The sequence below is a fragment of the Felis catus genome, chromosome A2 (genome assembly GCF_018350175.1).
Source record: "Felis catus isolate Fca126 chromosome A2, F.catus_Fca126_mat1.0, whole genome shotgun sequence".
NCBI lineage: Eukaryota > Metazoa > Chordata > Mammalia > Carnivora > Felidae > Felis > Felis catus.
Genome location: NC_058369.1, coordinates 163259510 through 163276628, shown reverse-complemented (window position 1 = coordinate 163276628; position 17119 = coordinate 163259510). Strand labels below are relative to the sequence as shown.

Here is a 17119-nt window from a genome sequence, read left to right as displayed (position 1 = left end):
ATCCCCAAATCCCACAGCCCACCTCCTGTGCCCCAGTTTCCCTCTAGGTCCCCCTAACCTTCAGCAGCACCGCTGGGGCCGTCTGGTCGGGGGGTCCCGGTGCTCTTTTTCCGCCGGTGCTTCTTCCGGTTGGAGTGGGGAGATGGGGGAGGCTCCAGCTTGGGGCTGGAACTGAGCACCTCAGCCGGGCCACTGGCTGGTGAGGGGAGAGTTGGAGAAGTGTGGGAAGAGGGAGGGAGGGGGGTGCGCAGAGCAGGAGACCTGCCTCGTGCCACTGGGAGCTCCACCCTGAACTGCAGCTGGACCACCCTGGGAGAGCCCCGGGGAGGGGTCTGCCGGCCGGTCCCAATCCCAGAGCTTCCCCAGCCTTGAAGGAGGAGAAGGTGAAAGGAGAAGAGTGTGGGGAACTCGGATTAAAGGCAAGGAGGCATCGTCGTCGTCGGCTAGGGCAGGGCGGCTAGGGCTTTGGCAGCCCGGAGGGGTGGAAGGCGGCCCAGGGAACTCACAGGGAGCTGAAGCCCCAGCAGCTCCGCACCAAATTTATCCTCAATCACACTCCCCGCTCCTCACAATTAATAGCAGAATTAGAAACAATCAGGGAGCTGCCTAATTACTGTCAATTAGAGCGCGCTAATCAAGCTCCCGTCTCCCACACCCCGCCCGGCGCTCACCACTAAATGTCAAACTTCATTAGAGGCAGACACGCTCCCTCCCTCCCTGCCTTCCTCCTTCCAGACTCAACAGAGGGGCCCCAGGCCGTCAGGACAGTGACTCTGGGAAGCGCCCTCAGCTCCCCTTCTCCAACCCTCCGTGGTCACTGCCCCCAGGGGCGCTTGCACTTGGAGTAGGAGGTGGGGGAGATCCCCTGTGCTGTGAGCACCCGGTTCTTTCCTGCCTCAGAGCTCAGACGGGGGTTAGGGGGTTAGTGCTTCGAGGGGGATGGGAGCCTGTGAGGGGCTCCTGGGAGGCACGTGGGGAAAAGAGTTGATGGGCCTCGGGCCAGCCAGGCACTGCTGTCCCGCCTGAGGCAAAGTGGGAGGAACAGCTTTGCCTGGGCTTCTGAGGGGACAGGGAACACCCTGGACTGTCCTGCTTCCCTCACACCCTTACCTGGGAAAGGAGGGCAGCCCTGTGCCCATTTCCCTTTCAATCTGCAGAACTGCTGAGCTGTGACCGAAGGGTTAGGATCCGGGTGAGAGAAATTGGGGGAGGAAAGGGGGGAAGGGCAGTGTGTGTGGGGGCGGGGTGGTGCTCACTGAAGAGACAGGGAGAAGAAATAAGGGGAAGGGAGAGTCGGGATGTGAGCAAGGCACAAAAATGGACAAAAGGGGAAGAAAAGGAAGGAAGGTAGAAGGCGGGGGTGGGGGGGAGGGGGGGGATGGCAGAGAGAAGGCCGAATTTCTGACCAGCTACACAGGATGGGGCCTCAGCCTGTCCAGCAGCAGGCCTGGGAAAACTGTCCGGATCCTGGATCCTACCTCTAGGAACCCCCTTCTCCGCGGTAGGAGAGTTGCCGCCTTCCAATCGCGTTCAAAGCCCCCAGCCTCCGACCTCCCTACTCTGCCGCTTCCCTGTCCCCCCCGCGGTGAGGCTGATGAGCTGGCTGCGCAGGGGGCTGATGGGGATGCGGGAGGCGCCACCGGCGCTGCCTGGGGACAGCGGTGGGTGGGCAGACAGGCTGCAGAGGGAAGGTCTCTGTGGCACCAGCCAGCCACAGGCAGGGCCCGGGGGCAGCAAAGGGGTAAACGGGCACGAAGTGGCCTTTGGTTGCTGGGGAAAGGAAGGGCTACAGCGTTCCTCAGACCACCCAGCGCTGGCCCCGCAGCGCTCTGCTGGGCCCCTCCCCTTGGCCTGGCACCATCCCAACACAGCCTCCCAGGCTGCAGACGCTGCCTGGCTGCCCTCCTCTGTGTCGCTGAACAGGGTCCTGCGTACCTGGGGGCAGGGCATCACTCCACTGGTCGGCGCTGGAAACGGAGCAGGAGCGCTGGTGCAGCCCCTCGGGGCGAGGGCCAGCCCAGGCCGGGCTGCTGGCCGTGTAGGGGGCACCTGGGGGTGGGGGGGGGGAAGGGTCAGACTGGGAAGGGAGGCTGGGGAAGGGGCACACAGACTTTCCTGAAAGTAGGGCTAAGGGCGGAACGTGCGAAATTCTAGCAGAATGTGGACCGAAAATGAGGGCTTTGCCGGGTACCGGGCCAGGCGTGCTGGAGACCCAGAGGCCTCACCCGGGCCCTCCACAGCTCGGGAGGCAGCTGGTCCCACGTTTCACACCCCTCTCCATGAAGAGCACGTCCGCCCCTGCCCGCTTCCTGTAGCCGGAAGAGCGGGGCACGGGGTACCCACACCCCCATGACCACGGTGCTCCTCGCCTGGCCACCGTCCCCGGCCCCCTTCCCCTCCTGACCGGGCCCCTGCACCCTGCATTCTAGTCCACACATGCCATTTGCTTTGCCTCAGCTTTGGTGCCATTCCGACGAGAAATAAGTGTATCAAATTCAAGTAATTATGTCTAATTAGTATTAGTAATTATCCTGTTGGGCTGGAGAAAATTAATCTTTCGTTTCCCATCAGGGAGGAATGGCAGAGCCAAGGGGAACCAAAGGCTCAGGAGTCCAAGGCCAGGGCAGGAGGGCCTCGCATGCCCTCACAACTCCCGCCGGACTCCCTCGGCGGCGCGGAGTCCCTCAAAGAGAGCCCGCGGGGACAGCCACGGGGCTTCCGCTGCCCTCTCACCTCAGGCCACCTAAGCATGGGGACTGAGGCCAGAGGGCAATGGCGACGACGGGAAGTCTGAGGACAGGTGGATCACGCCCGAGGTGCTGGAAAAACAGAGGCGGCCCAGCGCTGGAGGTTAGTAAGGAGGCAGAGACAGGGCCCGGGGGCCGGACACGGTGGGAGAGCAAGCGTCAAAGTCAAGGCTTCCACCAGTCCCGGGAACACACGGGCGGAGTTTCTGGAAGCCGAGGGATGGGAAGCTCTGAGCTGAAGCCACTAGAAGGTAAAGAAACAGGCCAGACACCCCTCGTGCTCTGGGGACGGTGCGATGCCGAAAGGTGGAAGGCAAGTGTTGTGTTTCTCTTGTATTCGTCGTGACACCCGAGGCAGGACCAGACGCTCAGTAAGTGCCCATTAATATACGTGTGGTGCCAACACTGCCTGCTGGTCTGCCCCACTCCCCGTCCCCCCCATCCCCTCGAGGCAACATGCCGGTACTTTCTCTTCACAATCCCGCCCCCCCTGCCACTCTGGGCTGACAGCTCCCTGCAAACGGCCCTTCCCGGGGCACCCTCGCTCCCTGGCAGGAGACCCTCCAGGGCGGCATAGGCAGTTCCTAAATTCTCAGAGACCTCGCTTCCCCCTACCCCTCTCCCGCTCCCGTCCCCTCCTGGCTTCCAAATCTTACCCCTGCCTCGTCCCCAGCCCCACCCAAAGACATCACAGGCCCAACTTCCTCCCTGAGCCCCCCAACTCAAAACCCCCGAGGGAGGGAAAGTGCTTTCCCTTTTCTTTGTTAATTCTCCCCTCATTACGCCTGCAATCCCACAATCAGTGTGCACTGTAATTGTCGAATTTGATGCTAATGATTAATGAATTAAACATGGAGCCATCAATTAGTCCTCGGAGGATAATTCTGCATAAAGCAGCGGATAATGTAATTACAGTAACAAAGATAATGAGATGTTAACATCGCCCGGTGAGCGCGAGACATGTGTGAGTGTGCACGAGGTCGGTGTCGGCGTGCGGTGGAGGGGACACGGGCTTGGGTAAATGCCCCGTCTGTGTGTTCTGGGGACGCCGGTGCTCGTGGGTGCCAGGAATCGTGGGGTGAGCGTGCCGTGTCTCTCTCGTCCAGGCGCACCCCTCCCCAGGGGAAGGCTATCAGGGCCCAGGAATGTGACAGGACAGGGGGTCCCACTGTTTCCCTTTGAGGAAGCCGCCCAGCTTTCCCCTGGCTACCTGACTTCAAGGAAAGGCTCCCCCCCTAGAGTCCTGACACTTCCTCATCCTCTGGTATGACAGGAGAACGCCCCCCCCCCCAAGCCCGATGAGAGGCTGCCCCGCATGGCCTCCGTGCAGCTCCGGGGCGCTTAGCGCCCTGGCTGATCCCCAGCCCTCCTTGCCCCTGCAGGCCAGCGATTTCCCAGCAGCCCTCACTTGGCTCTCCGGGCAGAGCACGTGGCCCGCCGTTTCTGCCATTCAACCCTTCCCCTAGTGCACCCCTCCAGGGGGCTCTCGGCACCCCACCGTGATGGGCGGGTGCCGTTCTCACCCATCCTTCCTTCCATCCTTCCTTCCATCCTTCCTTCCTCCCTCCCTCCCTTCCTTCCTTCCTTCCCTTAGTCTACTAGAGCTCCCCTTCTGCACGGTCAAGGGCTTCCGTCCGAGCTCGGGGTGGCTTGGGGAAGCGTGGCTTTTCGAGTCAGGCACGGTTAGGTTCAAACCGCAGCTCTACCACTTACTGTGGGATTTTACAGGCAAGTTTTCTTAAGCTCGCCGAGCCTTCTGTTCCCTCATCCGCAAAGCGGGGAGGATGACCTCCACTTCCCAGGGCTGCGAAACCGCGGCCCGACAGGGTAGAGCTGCCGCGCTCGGCGCCTCTCGATCGGCAGGTGGCAGTCCCTCCAGCCTGGTCAGCGGGGACTGAACAAATGCCACGGGGTGGGGGTGCCACGTGCCCACTTGCCCCAAACAAGGAGGCCACGCAGGAGGCCACGGTCTGACCTCTGAACCCGGAGTCGCTCCTGCGGGCCTATCGGCATCCCGAGGGGGGCGGTTCTACGGGGTCTGTTTCGTCCGACTCCAGGGACTTAGTACCCACCCTTCCGTCCACTGAATGCCCACAGCAGCCTAGTGCTGTGATGCAGAAGCACCCCCTGGTCTCCCTGCCCTCTGGGGAACAGCACACCTGTGCCACTAAGAGCCACCCCCGGGACAGGGGCACCTCGCAGCAACTGGGAGGGCGGGAGAGTGTCGTGAGCAGCTGTTTCTGGGTCCAAGGACAAGGAGAGCCAATCATCTAGGACAACAGCAGGGCCCAGAAGCCAAGGTGGATCTGGGGCAAGGGGACTCGGTGCGGGCGGGACAGCAGTGTGGCTTAGGAGCCACAGAGGCCTCGGGAGGCACAAAGAGCCGGAGACAGAAAGGAACGTAAGCATCCTTCACCTGAACTCAGGGTACCATCTGGAAAGGTAAGAACCGGTCAAGGAAAAGCCGCCACGCCCCAAGTCCACACTCTCAGGCTCTAGTCCTTCTTCCCGCACCGCCAGACACACGGCAGAGTCGGCGCGGCTTTTAGCTTCCCTCTAAACTCCGTCCTCTCTGAGCAAAGACCCTACCTCTCACTGCAGCCCCACGGACGTTTGCCCGGGGCACCCCAGGGAGCTGTGCCCCCGTCCACCTCCCTCCCCACCCACACGACACGCACGCCAGAGGTCCCACCGTCGCCAGCCTCGGCTCCAGACGAGGCCACATGGTCCCAGGACCCCTGACGGCACCTGTCGGCAGGAGGCTGTCGGGCCCTATGCTCCATCTGCAAACCACCCGCCGGGCTGTATGCCGGCTGCTACCCCTGCCACCTCCGTGAGGGCAGCGTTTTGGCAAATGCATTTGGCCGAGCCGATCCTGAAGCATAACCCTGGGTGGCAGGCATGTCTGGAGCCCTAAGGACCCAGGCTGCGAAACAGGCCCCACAGCCGCCTACCTTTTTAGGCCTCCGTCGCCACACTCTCCACTCTTCTAGAGAAAGGAAGCAATGCTCTCCACGTGCCCGCCAACCCCCCTCACCTTGGCAGCCACCTCACCTGTGCCCCCGCCCAGCTGCGTGTTACTCCGCTCCAAGGCCAGCCCGTTGGCCCGGGGGCTGGTGCCTGGGGCTGTGGCAGGCGTGGCTCGGGGCAGGCGCTTCCCTGGCACTTTCACGGTCGTCCGCAGCAGGTCGATCTCCTTGCCGTGGATGTTCTGCATGTAGTCCTAAGGGCCACGTGGACAAAACAGACAAAGATTCATTAGGACGGGTCACTCCTCGGCAGCACTTGGTCCCTGACGCTGACCCGCCAACTCACAGGTCTTGCCCACGCCGGAGGACACGGAAAGAGAGAGGAGAAAGCCCAAGTTCTAGAAAGCAGGACCGGGAAGCCCACCGATCTCCACCTCTGGACGACACCCGAGCGCAGCTCTGGGGGACTCAGCCAGGAGCGGGGCAGCGTCCAGGGGGAAAGGGTGTGGAGCAAGAGCTGAGGCGCGGGGCTCCTCGAGGAAAGACAGCTCAGGAGGCAACGCAAATGAGGCCAAACACCGGACCAAGGCGGAATTTAGGAAGAGAAGGCCCACGTGGCCAGGAGAGGAACTGACAAACTCCCCAGGACACAGATGACTGGGTTGCTCCAGGCTCTGGGTGGCCAGCCACCGAGTACTTGGGCCCTGTTTCCAGAAGCTTCCGCCACCACTGGGGCCCAGGGAACTTTCAGAGCCTCGAACAGTCCCTCACTCCTTACAACGTGCCTGACAATAAATATTTGTGAGCAGTCAAAAAGAAGCCTTTGATTCTTTTTGCCATTCTTAGGAATACAGAGACAGGTCCACGGTTTCACGGGTACCAGCGAAATAACAGTAACTGTTGTCACCGCCTCACCTGACCACTCATACGCCCCGCTATTCCCTGCACTCTGGCCACCGCCTGTATTTCTTGTATTTTCACAATAACATAGGAGGGGGTGTTACCAGGGCCACTCTACAGTTGAAGAAACGGCTCACGAAGGTTAATCTGCCCAAGGTCACGTGATCAGAAGGTGGCAGAACCAGACTCGGGCCCCGCCTTTGCAGATTCCCAAGGCAGTGCACTAAAGGCAGACCTCCGCGGCCCAGGAACTCCCCCCGACTTGAAGTCAGCACCCAAGGGGCCCCAGAAGGGGAGGAGTGGGGAGCAACCAGAGAGTGAGAGCCGCTCCTTGCCCCCACCCATTCCCACCATATGGCCACTGGCCTGAGTCCCGCGGTGGAGCCACAACCTGGGGGCCACGGAGCAGAGCCCGGCCCCTGGCCTCTAGCTTCCTGCTTTAGACCCGAGCCTGGCCGGACCCGAGCTCTGCCCACTGCTTCTGGTCTCTCCTTCCAGACGGCCGACTCCCACTTCCTCGCTGCCGTCGCCGGCAAGGCAAGGTCTGCAGCAGGTCCCAGCCTCACGTCCCCGGTGAAATGTGGCCAAAAAAACTCCTTCCAGGGAACAGGATCAGGCCGGTGGTGCCAGCTGGAGCTTTGATGGGATCCCACCGATCAGACTCCAACCTGCTCTTCTCCCCTCAGGAGCACCCTGGGGGGGCTTGGTACACAGAGTTTCCCTGAGACACGGTCTCCCTGTGGTTACAGCCCCCAGCCCCTCGTACCTTCACCCGCTCTGGGACTTCAGACTTTCTGTCACCTGGCGGCTCTCCTGCCTTCTCACCCGTTAGCTTCAGGGAAAAGGGACCGTGTCCTCAGTTGTTTTTTTTTTTTCTAATGTTTATTTTTTTTGAGAGACAGAGACAGCATGAGCTGGGGAGGGGACAGAGAGAGAGGGGGAGCCACAGATTCCGAAGCAGGCTCCGAGCTGTCAGCACAGAGCCCGACACGGGGCTTGAACTCATGAACCACGAGATCGTGACCCGAGCTGAAGTCGGAGGCTCAAGCGACTGAGCCCCCCCAGGTGCCCCCGGTGTCCTCCGTTTTAAAGCGCAGGAGGGGAATGCTACCTTTTGGGAGACAAGGAAAAGGCAGGGGCTGACCAGGGGCTCGCAGCAGCCCCTGCTCTGGGAACGACCAAGACGTCGAGCGGAAAGCAGTCACGTGGCCCCAAGGAACCAAGAGAACAGGCGAGTTTCCAGTTAGGAGGAGGGGCAAGAGAAAGGAAAGGGCGCCCGATACCAGGCTCCCGCCTCAGGCTGCACCTCACTTCCGAGGTGGGTCATCAGGGCAGGGGACCCCTGAGGGCCGTGGGAAGGAGGGGCGCCGCTGAGGCGAGCACCGTGGCCTCCCCAGCGGCGGTGAGGCCCGGCCGGGCCTGTAGATGTCTTCTGTTCTCCATGAAGCTCGGACACCTTCACAGGCACACGGCCCTTCAGAAGGACAGAGGAGCCTCGTCAGGCACAGAGGAAGAACGCCCCACCGCCTCCCGCCCCCCGCCGTGTGACCAGGGAGGAGCTCACTTCCACGCAGCTCTGGGCTGCGTGCACCACCTCCGGCCACCACCTGGTCCCCCATTAGGAACAGCGCCCGGTGCCCGGCCCCCCCGGCTCCCAGGGGGTCGGCTTCAGGTCTCAGAACCACAGGACGACACTAGAGAAGTCAGGAGGAGCAGTCTTCACTCACGGGGGGACCCCTGTGACAACCTCTCACCCCCAGGGTTCTCTGTCACCAGCGCTGAGCCACGCCACGGTGGCCGGGAGAGACAAACCCAGGAGCCCCTTTCCTGTCCCCCGCCCCGTGTCCCTTCTATGCTTCCACTTTTCAGCAAACTCAGCACGCCCATCCGGCCACGGCTGGCCCTCAGCTCTTGCTTTCAGCCCGGAGCCCAGCATCGGCCCGTCTCGAGCCCTCCTTGGTGGGAGCCCAGCGTCCACTCGGCTTCTGCACGCACCCGTCGCGGGTCCCCGCACAGAGTCTCACATCTCGGATTGGCTGCTCCAGACAACTGTCAACAGCTGGCTGGGCCGAAGACGCAGCTGCGGTCCCCCTCTTGGGGGAGGGGCTCGGGCTGCTCTAGTTCACAAGGAGGTCACAGCAGCTGCAACAGTTTTCAGGCCCCACGACGGCCCTGGGACGCCCAGGCTGGGACGTGGGACCATCGGACCCCATGCCGAGGACAGAAGCTGCACGGAGGGACTCTGTTCTGGGCCCAGGGGCCAGAGACCAACCTGAAGGGCCCGGCGCCCCCGCGGGCTCCCTGGCCACACCAGGGGGCGTGGCTAGTGGCAGGGCAGGCCTGCAGCCTCGCGCTCCGCTCCACTCTGGGACCGGGACCGCGCTAGGAGACTAGGAGAGGGGGGCCCAGCCCAAGGACAGTGTGGTAAGGAGCGCAAGGAGCAGCAGCAGCAGGGACAGGGACACGAGGGGCAGAGCAACAGCGTTTCCCTCCGTCAGCAGAACGGGGAGCTCGGCGGTGGCGGTGGCAGCGGCTGCTCAGGAGAGCGGTCACCACGGCTGCCTTTATTACCCACCATCAAACAGCAATTTCTTCCCCAGCCTCCTCGCTAATTACCCAGCCAGCGTTCTCATCTCGTTTTATTACTGGAATTAACAACGAGTTCAGAGCGTGGAAAGCTATTAAGATGTGTGATTAAGCCACATTCAATTAGTTTCTACAAACAATTTAATTGATGTTGCAGATAGAATTAACAGAAGGTGATTGTGTGAATGGCTCCGCTGGCTGCAAAATGGGGGAGGCTGTGGCGGGCTCTCTTGGGCCAGGCAAGGATCGGGCGTAAGGCTCGAGGCCTGCCCACCAGCCCTTCCTCTGTACGCCCTTCCAGTCCCTCCAGCCCCACTGGCCTCCGTCGGCAGGTGAGTCACCGGTACGGCCGCCCTCTGGTCCCTGAGACGGCAGCACCCTCGGCCCAGAGTAGTGCGCGTCCCTCTGGGGTTAGCAGAAGGCCCTTCGGCCGCACGGCGCCCGAACAGGAGGGAACCTCCCGGGAGACAGGCCGCCCTCGGCACGGGGATGGCGGTCAACTAAGACGCTTGCTCAGGTTGGGAAACACGGCAAAGGGGAGACGGAGGCAGGTAAGCCAGCAACACTTGAGAGCTGCAACCGAGGAAGGAAAGCAAGAAGCGAGGGGGGCGGACGGAGCGGGCGGCCTTAGCCAGGAGGAGACGCAAACCCCGGTCACGCAGCGGCACGTGACGACACCTGATTTGGTCTTCACTCCGGCTTCCGTTTTGAACCCCGATTCGTGTCTGCTGAGTGAGAAAAGCAGTGCCCACAGGGCAGGGATGCTGCCATCTGTACAGCCCAGTCCCCCCCCCGGATGCTGGCGTGGGAGGAAGACATAGGTTTTGATCCCAGAGTCAATGGATGAAGAGCGGACACAGAGCCTGTGCTCTCAGAGGAGCCTTTCGCTCAACCTCTCCACGAGGTCCCATGGCCCAGAGAACAAGAGGCCAGCAGGGCCGCCTGCCTCTTGGACTCACCTTGCAGGAAAGCAAGGAAGGGGCTGGAAGCCCCTGCCACCCACATCCCGTCCCAGGCCCCTGAACACACCAAGAAGCACAGACCTCAACAGGCGAGGCGCTGGAAGGGACTCAGAGAAGCTCAGGCACCCATCCTGGCCCAGGCAGGCCCATGGGTTCCCTCCACCCTTCCTGACAACAGTCTAGGCAACACTTGCCCGGATGTTAACTCTCCGAGAACTTTCTCAGCCAGCCCCGAAGAGAGTTGCTCTCGGCACATGCAGAAAATTCCGGGTGATGCTCCGAGTCAAAGTCACGGGTCCAAGTATTAGCTCAGCCAGTGGCTGGGTGACCGATGACGATCCAGCCGGCCCCGCCAAGCTTCTGCTCTCTAATTGGTTGAGTGCAAAACCAGAGTTCTCGCGAGCCTTTACCTTCCCTTCCTAAACCCAAACCAAACACAGCACCCCACACATTCCTTTGTGTCCCGGGACCCCTCTACGGTCCCCCTCCCCCTCTCCGGGCTTCCTCCATTATCTGAGACATGGGGACAGACTAAGGGGACAGACACAGCTAGGGCGGCACAAAGCAGAAAGAACAGGTAAGGGTGCACAGAGGGGAACGCCAAGGCCACCCCCACATGGAGCGGGGAGGGGCGTAGGGGGGACTAGGATGCTTCGGAGAGGCTAGTTCCCAGCTCCACTGGCAAGACGCCGCCTGAGGAGAGCGAGTCCATCTTGCCTGGGGGCCGGGGCGGCCGGGGTGAAAATACAAGCAGCTGGGAGTTAGGAGGAGCTAGGCTGGCCTAGAATCGGGCCTGGCTGGGAAATGCCGCGGCTCTGCTGTCTCTGTGCTACAGAGCCCTGTACCTGCAGGAGGCCCCGTGACTTTCTAGGACACCTGTGTCGCGCTGCCTCGCACGGGCTCAGCGGCAGGACCGGGTCTGCGTACAAGGCGGCCGCTGGAGTAGGGGAGGGGATGGTGCTGAGGGGCCTCTACCAAGTCCCCAAGGCCACCCGGTGTGGCCCGTCCTCAACCCCCCAGTCTCCTGAGGCCGGCTCCCACCCTGTGGAGGATGAGACGCTGCGAGGAAACGCTAAGTAGCGGCGTCCCCCGAGTTAAGGGGAACAGTTAGTGCCCGAGGAATCGGATACGGAGAAACCCAGGAGGGCGAGGCCGGGCTCCGGCCCGATGGGAGGCAGACCGCCCGCCCGCTCTTCCCGAGCCAGGCCTTCGTGCGTTTTCGCGCCTGGGCGGTGCCCTCGGGACCGGGTTACGGCCAGAACCGCGCATCCCCGGCGCCTCTTGGGTCGGGCCTCCCCGACACCTTGTGCAGATTCAGAGGCGGCCAAGGGACCCTCGGAGGCAGGCCCTGGGCTCCTGGGCCGGGGGTGGGGCCGGCCCGCGTGCTGTGCTTGAGGGGGTTCACGGGAGAACTCATTAGCCCCACAGTGGGGCGGTGACAGAGATGGATTCTGGTGACAGCTGTGTGCTGGAGCCACGCGGTGAGGGGAGGCGGGAGGCGGGAAGGGTGGGAGAGCTGCCACGGGGGCCACTCTACAGTCACCGCACCGCCCCCCTCACCGGGGCACAGGCCACACCCCCCCAGGCCCCTCCACCCGCCATCGTCGCCACCCCCACGCTCCCTTTCCCCGAGAGGACGCGTGCCATTCTCCGCAGGCCCGGCCCAACTGCCCCCCGGCTCTCCATCACCCCAGGCCCGGGAACCCAGGGACTCCCGTGCTCGCGTGGCTCCCCAAGAGACAACTGGGCGGTGACACCGGCATCCCCAGCTGGAGCAATTCCAGGTAAGTGGGGCCCAATCCCGCTCTCTCCACAAGCGGGGGCCAGGACGTGGGGCCCGACCGCACACAGCAGCCTCGCCTAGAGGCAGCCATCCCCGGGGTGAGTCTCCTCCCAAGGGCGCAGCCACAAGTCAGACTTTAGAATGAAGGGCTCGGCCCCGGCCTCGGTCGCACAGGCGGTGTGGTTCCCAAGCCGCCAAAGTGAGGCTCTTTCCGAAGGGCAGGTGCCTTTGAACCCACTGAGGCCTGCTTCCCTTCAGTCGTGGAGTCAGCGCCCCCCCTCCACTCGGGTCACTCTGCCTCGGGTCCCCAACCCCTCCCCCAGACTCACGTGCAGACTGGGGTGGTAGGTGAGCAGTCCGTTGTCACAGAGCGTCACGTACTTCTTCTTCCACTCCTTGTTCAGGGACTTGCCACTCCGTTTCAGCAGGATGCCCTGAGGACAGAGGCGGGATCAGAGACAGGTGCCAGCCCCGCACGTCGGGGGGCCCGGAGAAGGTCACGGGGGCACTAGGGAACACTGTCCTCCGTCACCCGTCCTCCTGGGCCACTGTGCTCCTCTGAGCAGAGAGGCTGTAAAGGACCAGAGCCGACCTGGGGGAAGCCAGTTAGACGGGACCTTCCACGGAACTCGGGCTTCCCTGACGGTTCACCAGCAAGCAGCCTGGGGGCCGCCCCCTTCCCCGGAGTCGTGGGGCCGTGCCAGCAGCAGGAGGCAGGGTTTCAGGTGGCCTCCTGGCAGTGACGCTCCTGCCCGTGTGTCTCCAGGGGTGGGTGAATAGGGCAGAAATCCCCTAACCACCCCCAGAATGTTCCAGACTCCCCAAGGTGCAGCCCCGGCCACAGAGCTCAGCGACCAAATTTCCCCTGCAAGCCTGTCCGTGTGTTTTGTTCACTGACACACCCTCAGCACCATGACAGTGCTTGGGACACGGCAGGCACTCGGCGAACGTCTGGTGGGTGGGTTGAAAGAAGCCAGCTGAGACCGTGGCCGCCAGAGATGCTGAAAGGGGAGGACACCTGCAGAGAACTCCAAGAACGGCCTCCACCTTCCTCTAAGGACAACCCCTGAAGAGGCCCTCACCCGTCTCTGGCTCTCTCCTCGACACGACAGTCATCACAGGAGAAGGAATGGCTGAGGAGAGGAGCGGGGGTCAGGGGAAGGACAGTACCACCAACAGGTCCCGGTGGCAGGTTCTCAGGACCAGCATCAACCGAAGGCAGGAGGGCCGACAAGAGGCAGTGCCGCCTGGAGATTCCCAGACAAAACTCCAAGGGGACAGCCACCAGGAGGGGGCTCAAGCGGGGAGTCAGGATCAGCAGCGGCCTAGGAGAGCAGGGGAAGCACCCGGAGCCCAACCGCAGTGGGCACCAGAGAGGAGGAGCTCAAAGACGTGGCCCTGATCACAAGGCCTTCTCCCTTAGGAATGGAGGGCCCTGCTCTCAGACAAGCAGGAAAACCGGGATTAAGAGATTCGAGTGTGGGGGCGCCTGGGGGCTCAGTCGGTTAAGCGTCCAACTTTGGCTCAGGTCATGATCTCACGGTTCGTGGGTTCGAGCCCCACGTCGGGCTCTGTGCTGACAGCACAAAGCCTACCTGGCATATTCTCTCTCTCTGCCCCTCCCCTGCTTGCACGTGCTCTCTCATAATAAATAAACATTAAAAAAAAAAAGAGAGAGAGAGATTCAAGTATGAGGAAATAGTATCACCTATGGTTCTGGGGCCCAAAGGTGGAGGTTAACCCCAATTCTCTCACACCTCCTCTCTAAGCTCTTCCGGAGAGCAGGCTCAGTCCTAAAGGGAGGAGGTTAGCCAACAGGCGATTGGAATTTCCTGCCCGATCTACCTCCTCACGAGGGACCAAGATGGGGCTGAGAAAGTCTCCCACCTTTCAATACATCCCCACTAGCACTCCTTCCTTTCTCTCTTTCTTCCCGCCGCCCCCAAAAGGCAGATGCCGTTGCGGGGAGATTCAGTTGAGCGTCCGGGGCCATCTGAGGACACGCTCTACCACCCGGTCCCCCTCAGCACCAGACACCCTATCCTCACATGGAGCATCTGAAGACGAGTGGTATTAATGGGACCTTCACTGGAGTGGGTGGCTGGAACATTCCGGAAGGCAGTCAGGCCCCTGCCCAGGGGTCCATGAAGGAGCCTCAGTGACCTGCTTCTGGGCGTGGCATCCACCCCCTCAAAGCCAGGAATAAGGCAACGGTAAGCTGCTCCCCGTCCCCGGGCTGTGGACAACACCCATGAGAACCAACAGCCAGACTCTGGACAAGGCAGCCCCCAGTCTCACCCGGTGCCCTCAGGAAGCGCTGGGGGGACGGCAGCTCCCCTGCCCCTCCTCTCTCCTTCTTCCACACCTCCTCAGTCTCCAGTGGGAGAGTCCACGTCAGCCTCTGTTCTCAAGTCCTCCCAGGCCCCGCCCTGGCCTCCCTCGCCTGACCCTTCCTCTCTATCATGGCCGAGCCCTTCCCTCCTGGGCCCGGTCCCAGCTCCGGGTCAGGTCGAGGGAAAGGGAAGCCAGACTCCGCTCCCCCTTCTGCCGCCAGCTAGCCCCTAACATCAACCAAGTGACCGCCTGAGCCTCAGTTTCCACAGACAGATAGGGAGAGCAGACTCACGTATGGAGGTTTCCTCCCTCTTCCCAGCATGGAATCAGGACTCAGGATGCCAAGGAAGGAGGCCCTTTTCTACCCAGAACTCTCTCCCCTCCTTCACCTGGGCCTCGGTCGGGAGGAGCCACGGACCAGCGCTAATGAGCTCAGTGAGCTCACCGGCAGGGGTGTGGGAGGAGTGCCCGGCTTGATGGAGAAAAGCCGGCCAGGGCCTCAACCTGCCACCCACTCGCGCCTCCAGCCCGCCTCTCACCTGCCAGCCCGGCCCAGACGCAAAGCAGGCGGCAAAGGCTGGGCTAGCCGCATAGTGGATGGGCCTGCCTACCCGGCGCCTCCTTCCCTCTCGAGTCCTGCCTTCCGAGGAGGGAGACGAGCTACAGGGGTTCCTGCTCCCCTCCCTGGCCGGCCCGGCTGCGCACGGCGGAGCAGGAAGCAATCTGGGGCGGAATGGGAGCGGCGCGGAGGCGCCAGCCCCAGAGGACCCGTTCGCCGCCGCCTCCCTCCCAGCTCCGCCAGCCGGCTTAATTGCGGAGTCCGGATTGATTGGGAATGCAAATGGCAACTGAAATGCAATCTCCACTCCCAGCAGGAGTGGGGGGGTGGGGAGGGGGAAGGAGTGGAATGGGGAGGAAGGGACCTGAGGGTGGGGAAGGGGCCAGAGCGGCCCGGGCGGGCAGCTGGAGGTTGGGGGAAGTCACCCGAGGATGAGCCCCTGGGGCTGGGAAACTAGAGCAGGGAGCACCCCCCCCCCAACCCCAGCGCAGGCACACCCTAACCGCCCAGAGAGATCCCGCCGTGGATCAGCGCTCAGGTTCCTTCCTGCAGGGGGTCCCTGAGGCTTAGTGGCCTGTATCGGCCAAGTGGCCTAGTCGACCCCTTAGGGCCTCACCCCCACCCCTCAGTTCTCCCCTCCCCTCTCTGTGGGGGATTCAGGGAACAGATACCTTAGCCCGTACCCCCAAACAAGATGGGACCCCAAACAGGACGCAGGCATTTGAGACCACGTTTATCTCAGAGCAAAGGCCCTGGAGAAAGTGTTCTCTTGTATTTATTCAACGTTTGTGTGCGCGAATACACCCTCTCAGAATGCACCCGCCCCCAAAGCAGACAGTGACGGGCCTCCGTGAGACGCATCCACGGTGCCCGGCTCGCGCCCCCTCCCCACCGCCCCCAAGGAGGCAGTCGGTCTGCAGAGTCCCAGAGACACGGGATCACATCACCAACAGGTTTGTGGCGTCCGATTCTGCACCCAGACACACACACACAGACACGTCTCTCTCAGCCACTCCACGTGGCCTCCCCGGAGGTGGCCCCACCAGACTGGTCTCTGCCAGGCCTCAGTGTGACGCTATTTCAGGGGAGGGCAGAGGCATTACGTGACGGGTAGTTCCCTGCCTTCTGGGACCCTGACACTTCCAGGGATCTCCATTCTAAATAACCTTCACTGTGGGGTCGGAATCTCACTCTCACATAGGAATTCTGGTCAGACTGCCCACGGGCCCCAGCAGGCCCAGCCTGGAGGACTAACCCGACCCCAGGGCCCGGGCCTGGCAAAGCTCTGGTGGTCTGGCCATACCAGTCTCCTCTGTGGTCAACACCTGACAGACAACGTGGCCCCTGTAGACACGGCGCGTCTCACCACCAGCTCCCAAGATCCGCGCCAGGCCCAGCAGACCAACCAACCAAGCCACTGGCCCCAACCTCATGGGCACCTCAGAGACCGACACCTCCTCGCTTCACCCCCATCCAGCTCAGCAGCTCAAGAACCCTGCTCGACACACCGCCATCTTTGCATAAGGACGCCCTCCGTTGTTCAATGTCTTTTTCCAGCACGGGGAACGCTGTGGGGGGGCGGGGGGGGGGTTGTCTAGTGGCCCAGCCCTGCCAGGCAGAGACTCAGAAAAAAAAAGGGGGGCCAGGAGGGGGCAGCCCAACTCAGCTCCTCCTTTACCAGCGAACAGAGGCTCGTGTGGACACAACTGCACCAATGAACCCAGGGTAGGACCAGCCCTCCCAGGGTACCCTTTTGTGAATTCCTTTTCTGGGACTGGGAGAGGTGGGCCAGGTCGCCCGGCTCCAAAAGCGCCAGCCCGCGCGGGCCAGCCGGTGAGGACGGCAGGTGGCTCTCTGCTGCCCCCCGGTGGTGGTGAGGAGGACGCGGCCGAGCTCCCGCCCGGTAGCCTCTCTTCCCAGGGGGGTTTGCCCTCAGCAGGCGATCCGCTCTCTCCTTGAGGATTCAGGCCCGGCAGGGGCAGTGCTGGCCTTACAGTAACCAGCCCCCAGAGGCGCCGAAGAGCGCCGCCCTCCAGCGTTTCCTGGGCCTCATCCCTCACCTCCACTGCTCTCTGGCCACAGGGGAAGGGACTGCTGACCTGTTTGATGGGGATGGCCCGACCGCTCCCGATGCTGTCCACCTTGCAGTCGGCGGCTTTCTTCTCCCTGTCCAAGTCGGCACCCTTTCGAGACTGAAAGAGAAAAGAAGAGGCGTGTTAGAGGGGCGCAGGGCCCACGGGGGACAGCTGCCCGCCTGGACTCCCCAGCCCTCCCCTCCT

At 62.5% G+C, this 17119-nt stretch overlaps 1 protein-coding gene across 6 annotated transcripts in view; it reads right to left on the bottom strand.

Moving 5' to 3' along the window:
• The window catches only part of AGAP3 (ArfGAP with GTPase domain, ankyrin repeat and PH domain 3), a 54784-nt gene that overhangs the window by 4116 nt on the left and 33549 nt on the right, over positions 1 to 17119 (bottom strand). For 4 of the 6 annotated variants that reach the window (XM_023250734.2, XM_045053022.1, XM_023250737.2 and 1 more), the window contains 5 exons: positions 16940 to 17032; positions 12277 to 12381; positions 5802 to 5970; positions 1936 to 2049; positions 59 to 196 (listed from right to left, as the gene is read on the bottom strand). In XM_023250734.2, the coding sequence (XP_023106502.1) occupies positions 59 to 196; positions 1936 to 2049; positions 5802 to 5970; positions 12277 to 12381; positions 16940 to 17032 (619 nt within the window). The remainder of the gene's footprint in view (positions 1 to 58; positions 197 to 1935; positions 2050 to 5801; positions 5971 to 12276; positions 12382 to 16939; positions 17033 to 17119) is intronic. The other 2 variants (XM_023250735.2, XM_045053021.1) reach the window with 1 other exon arrangement.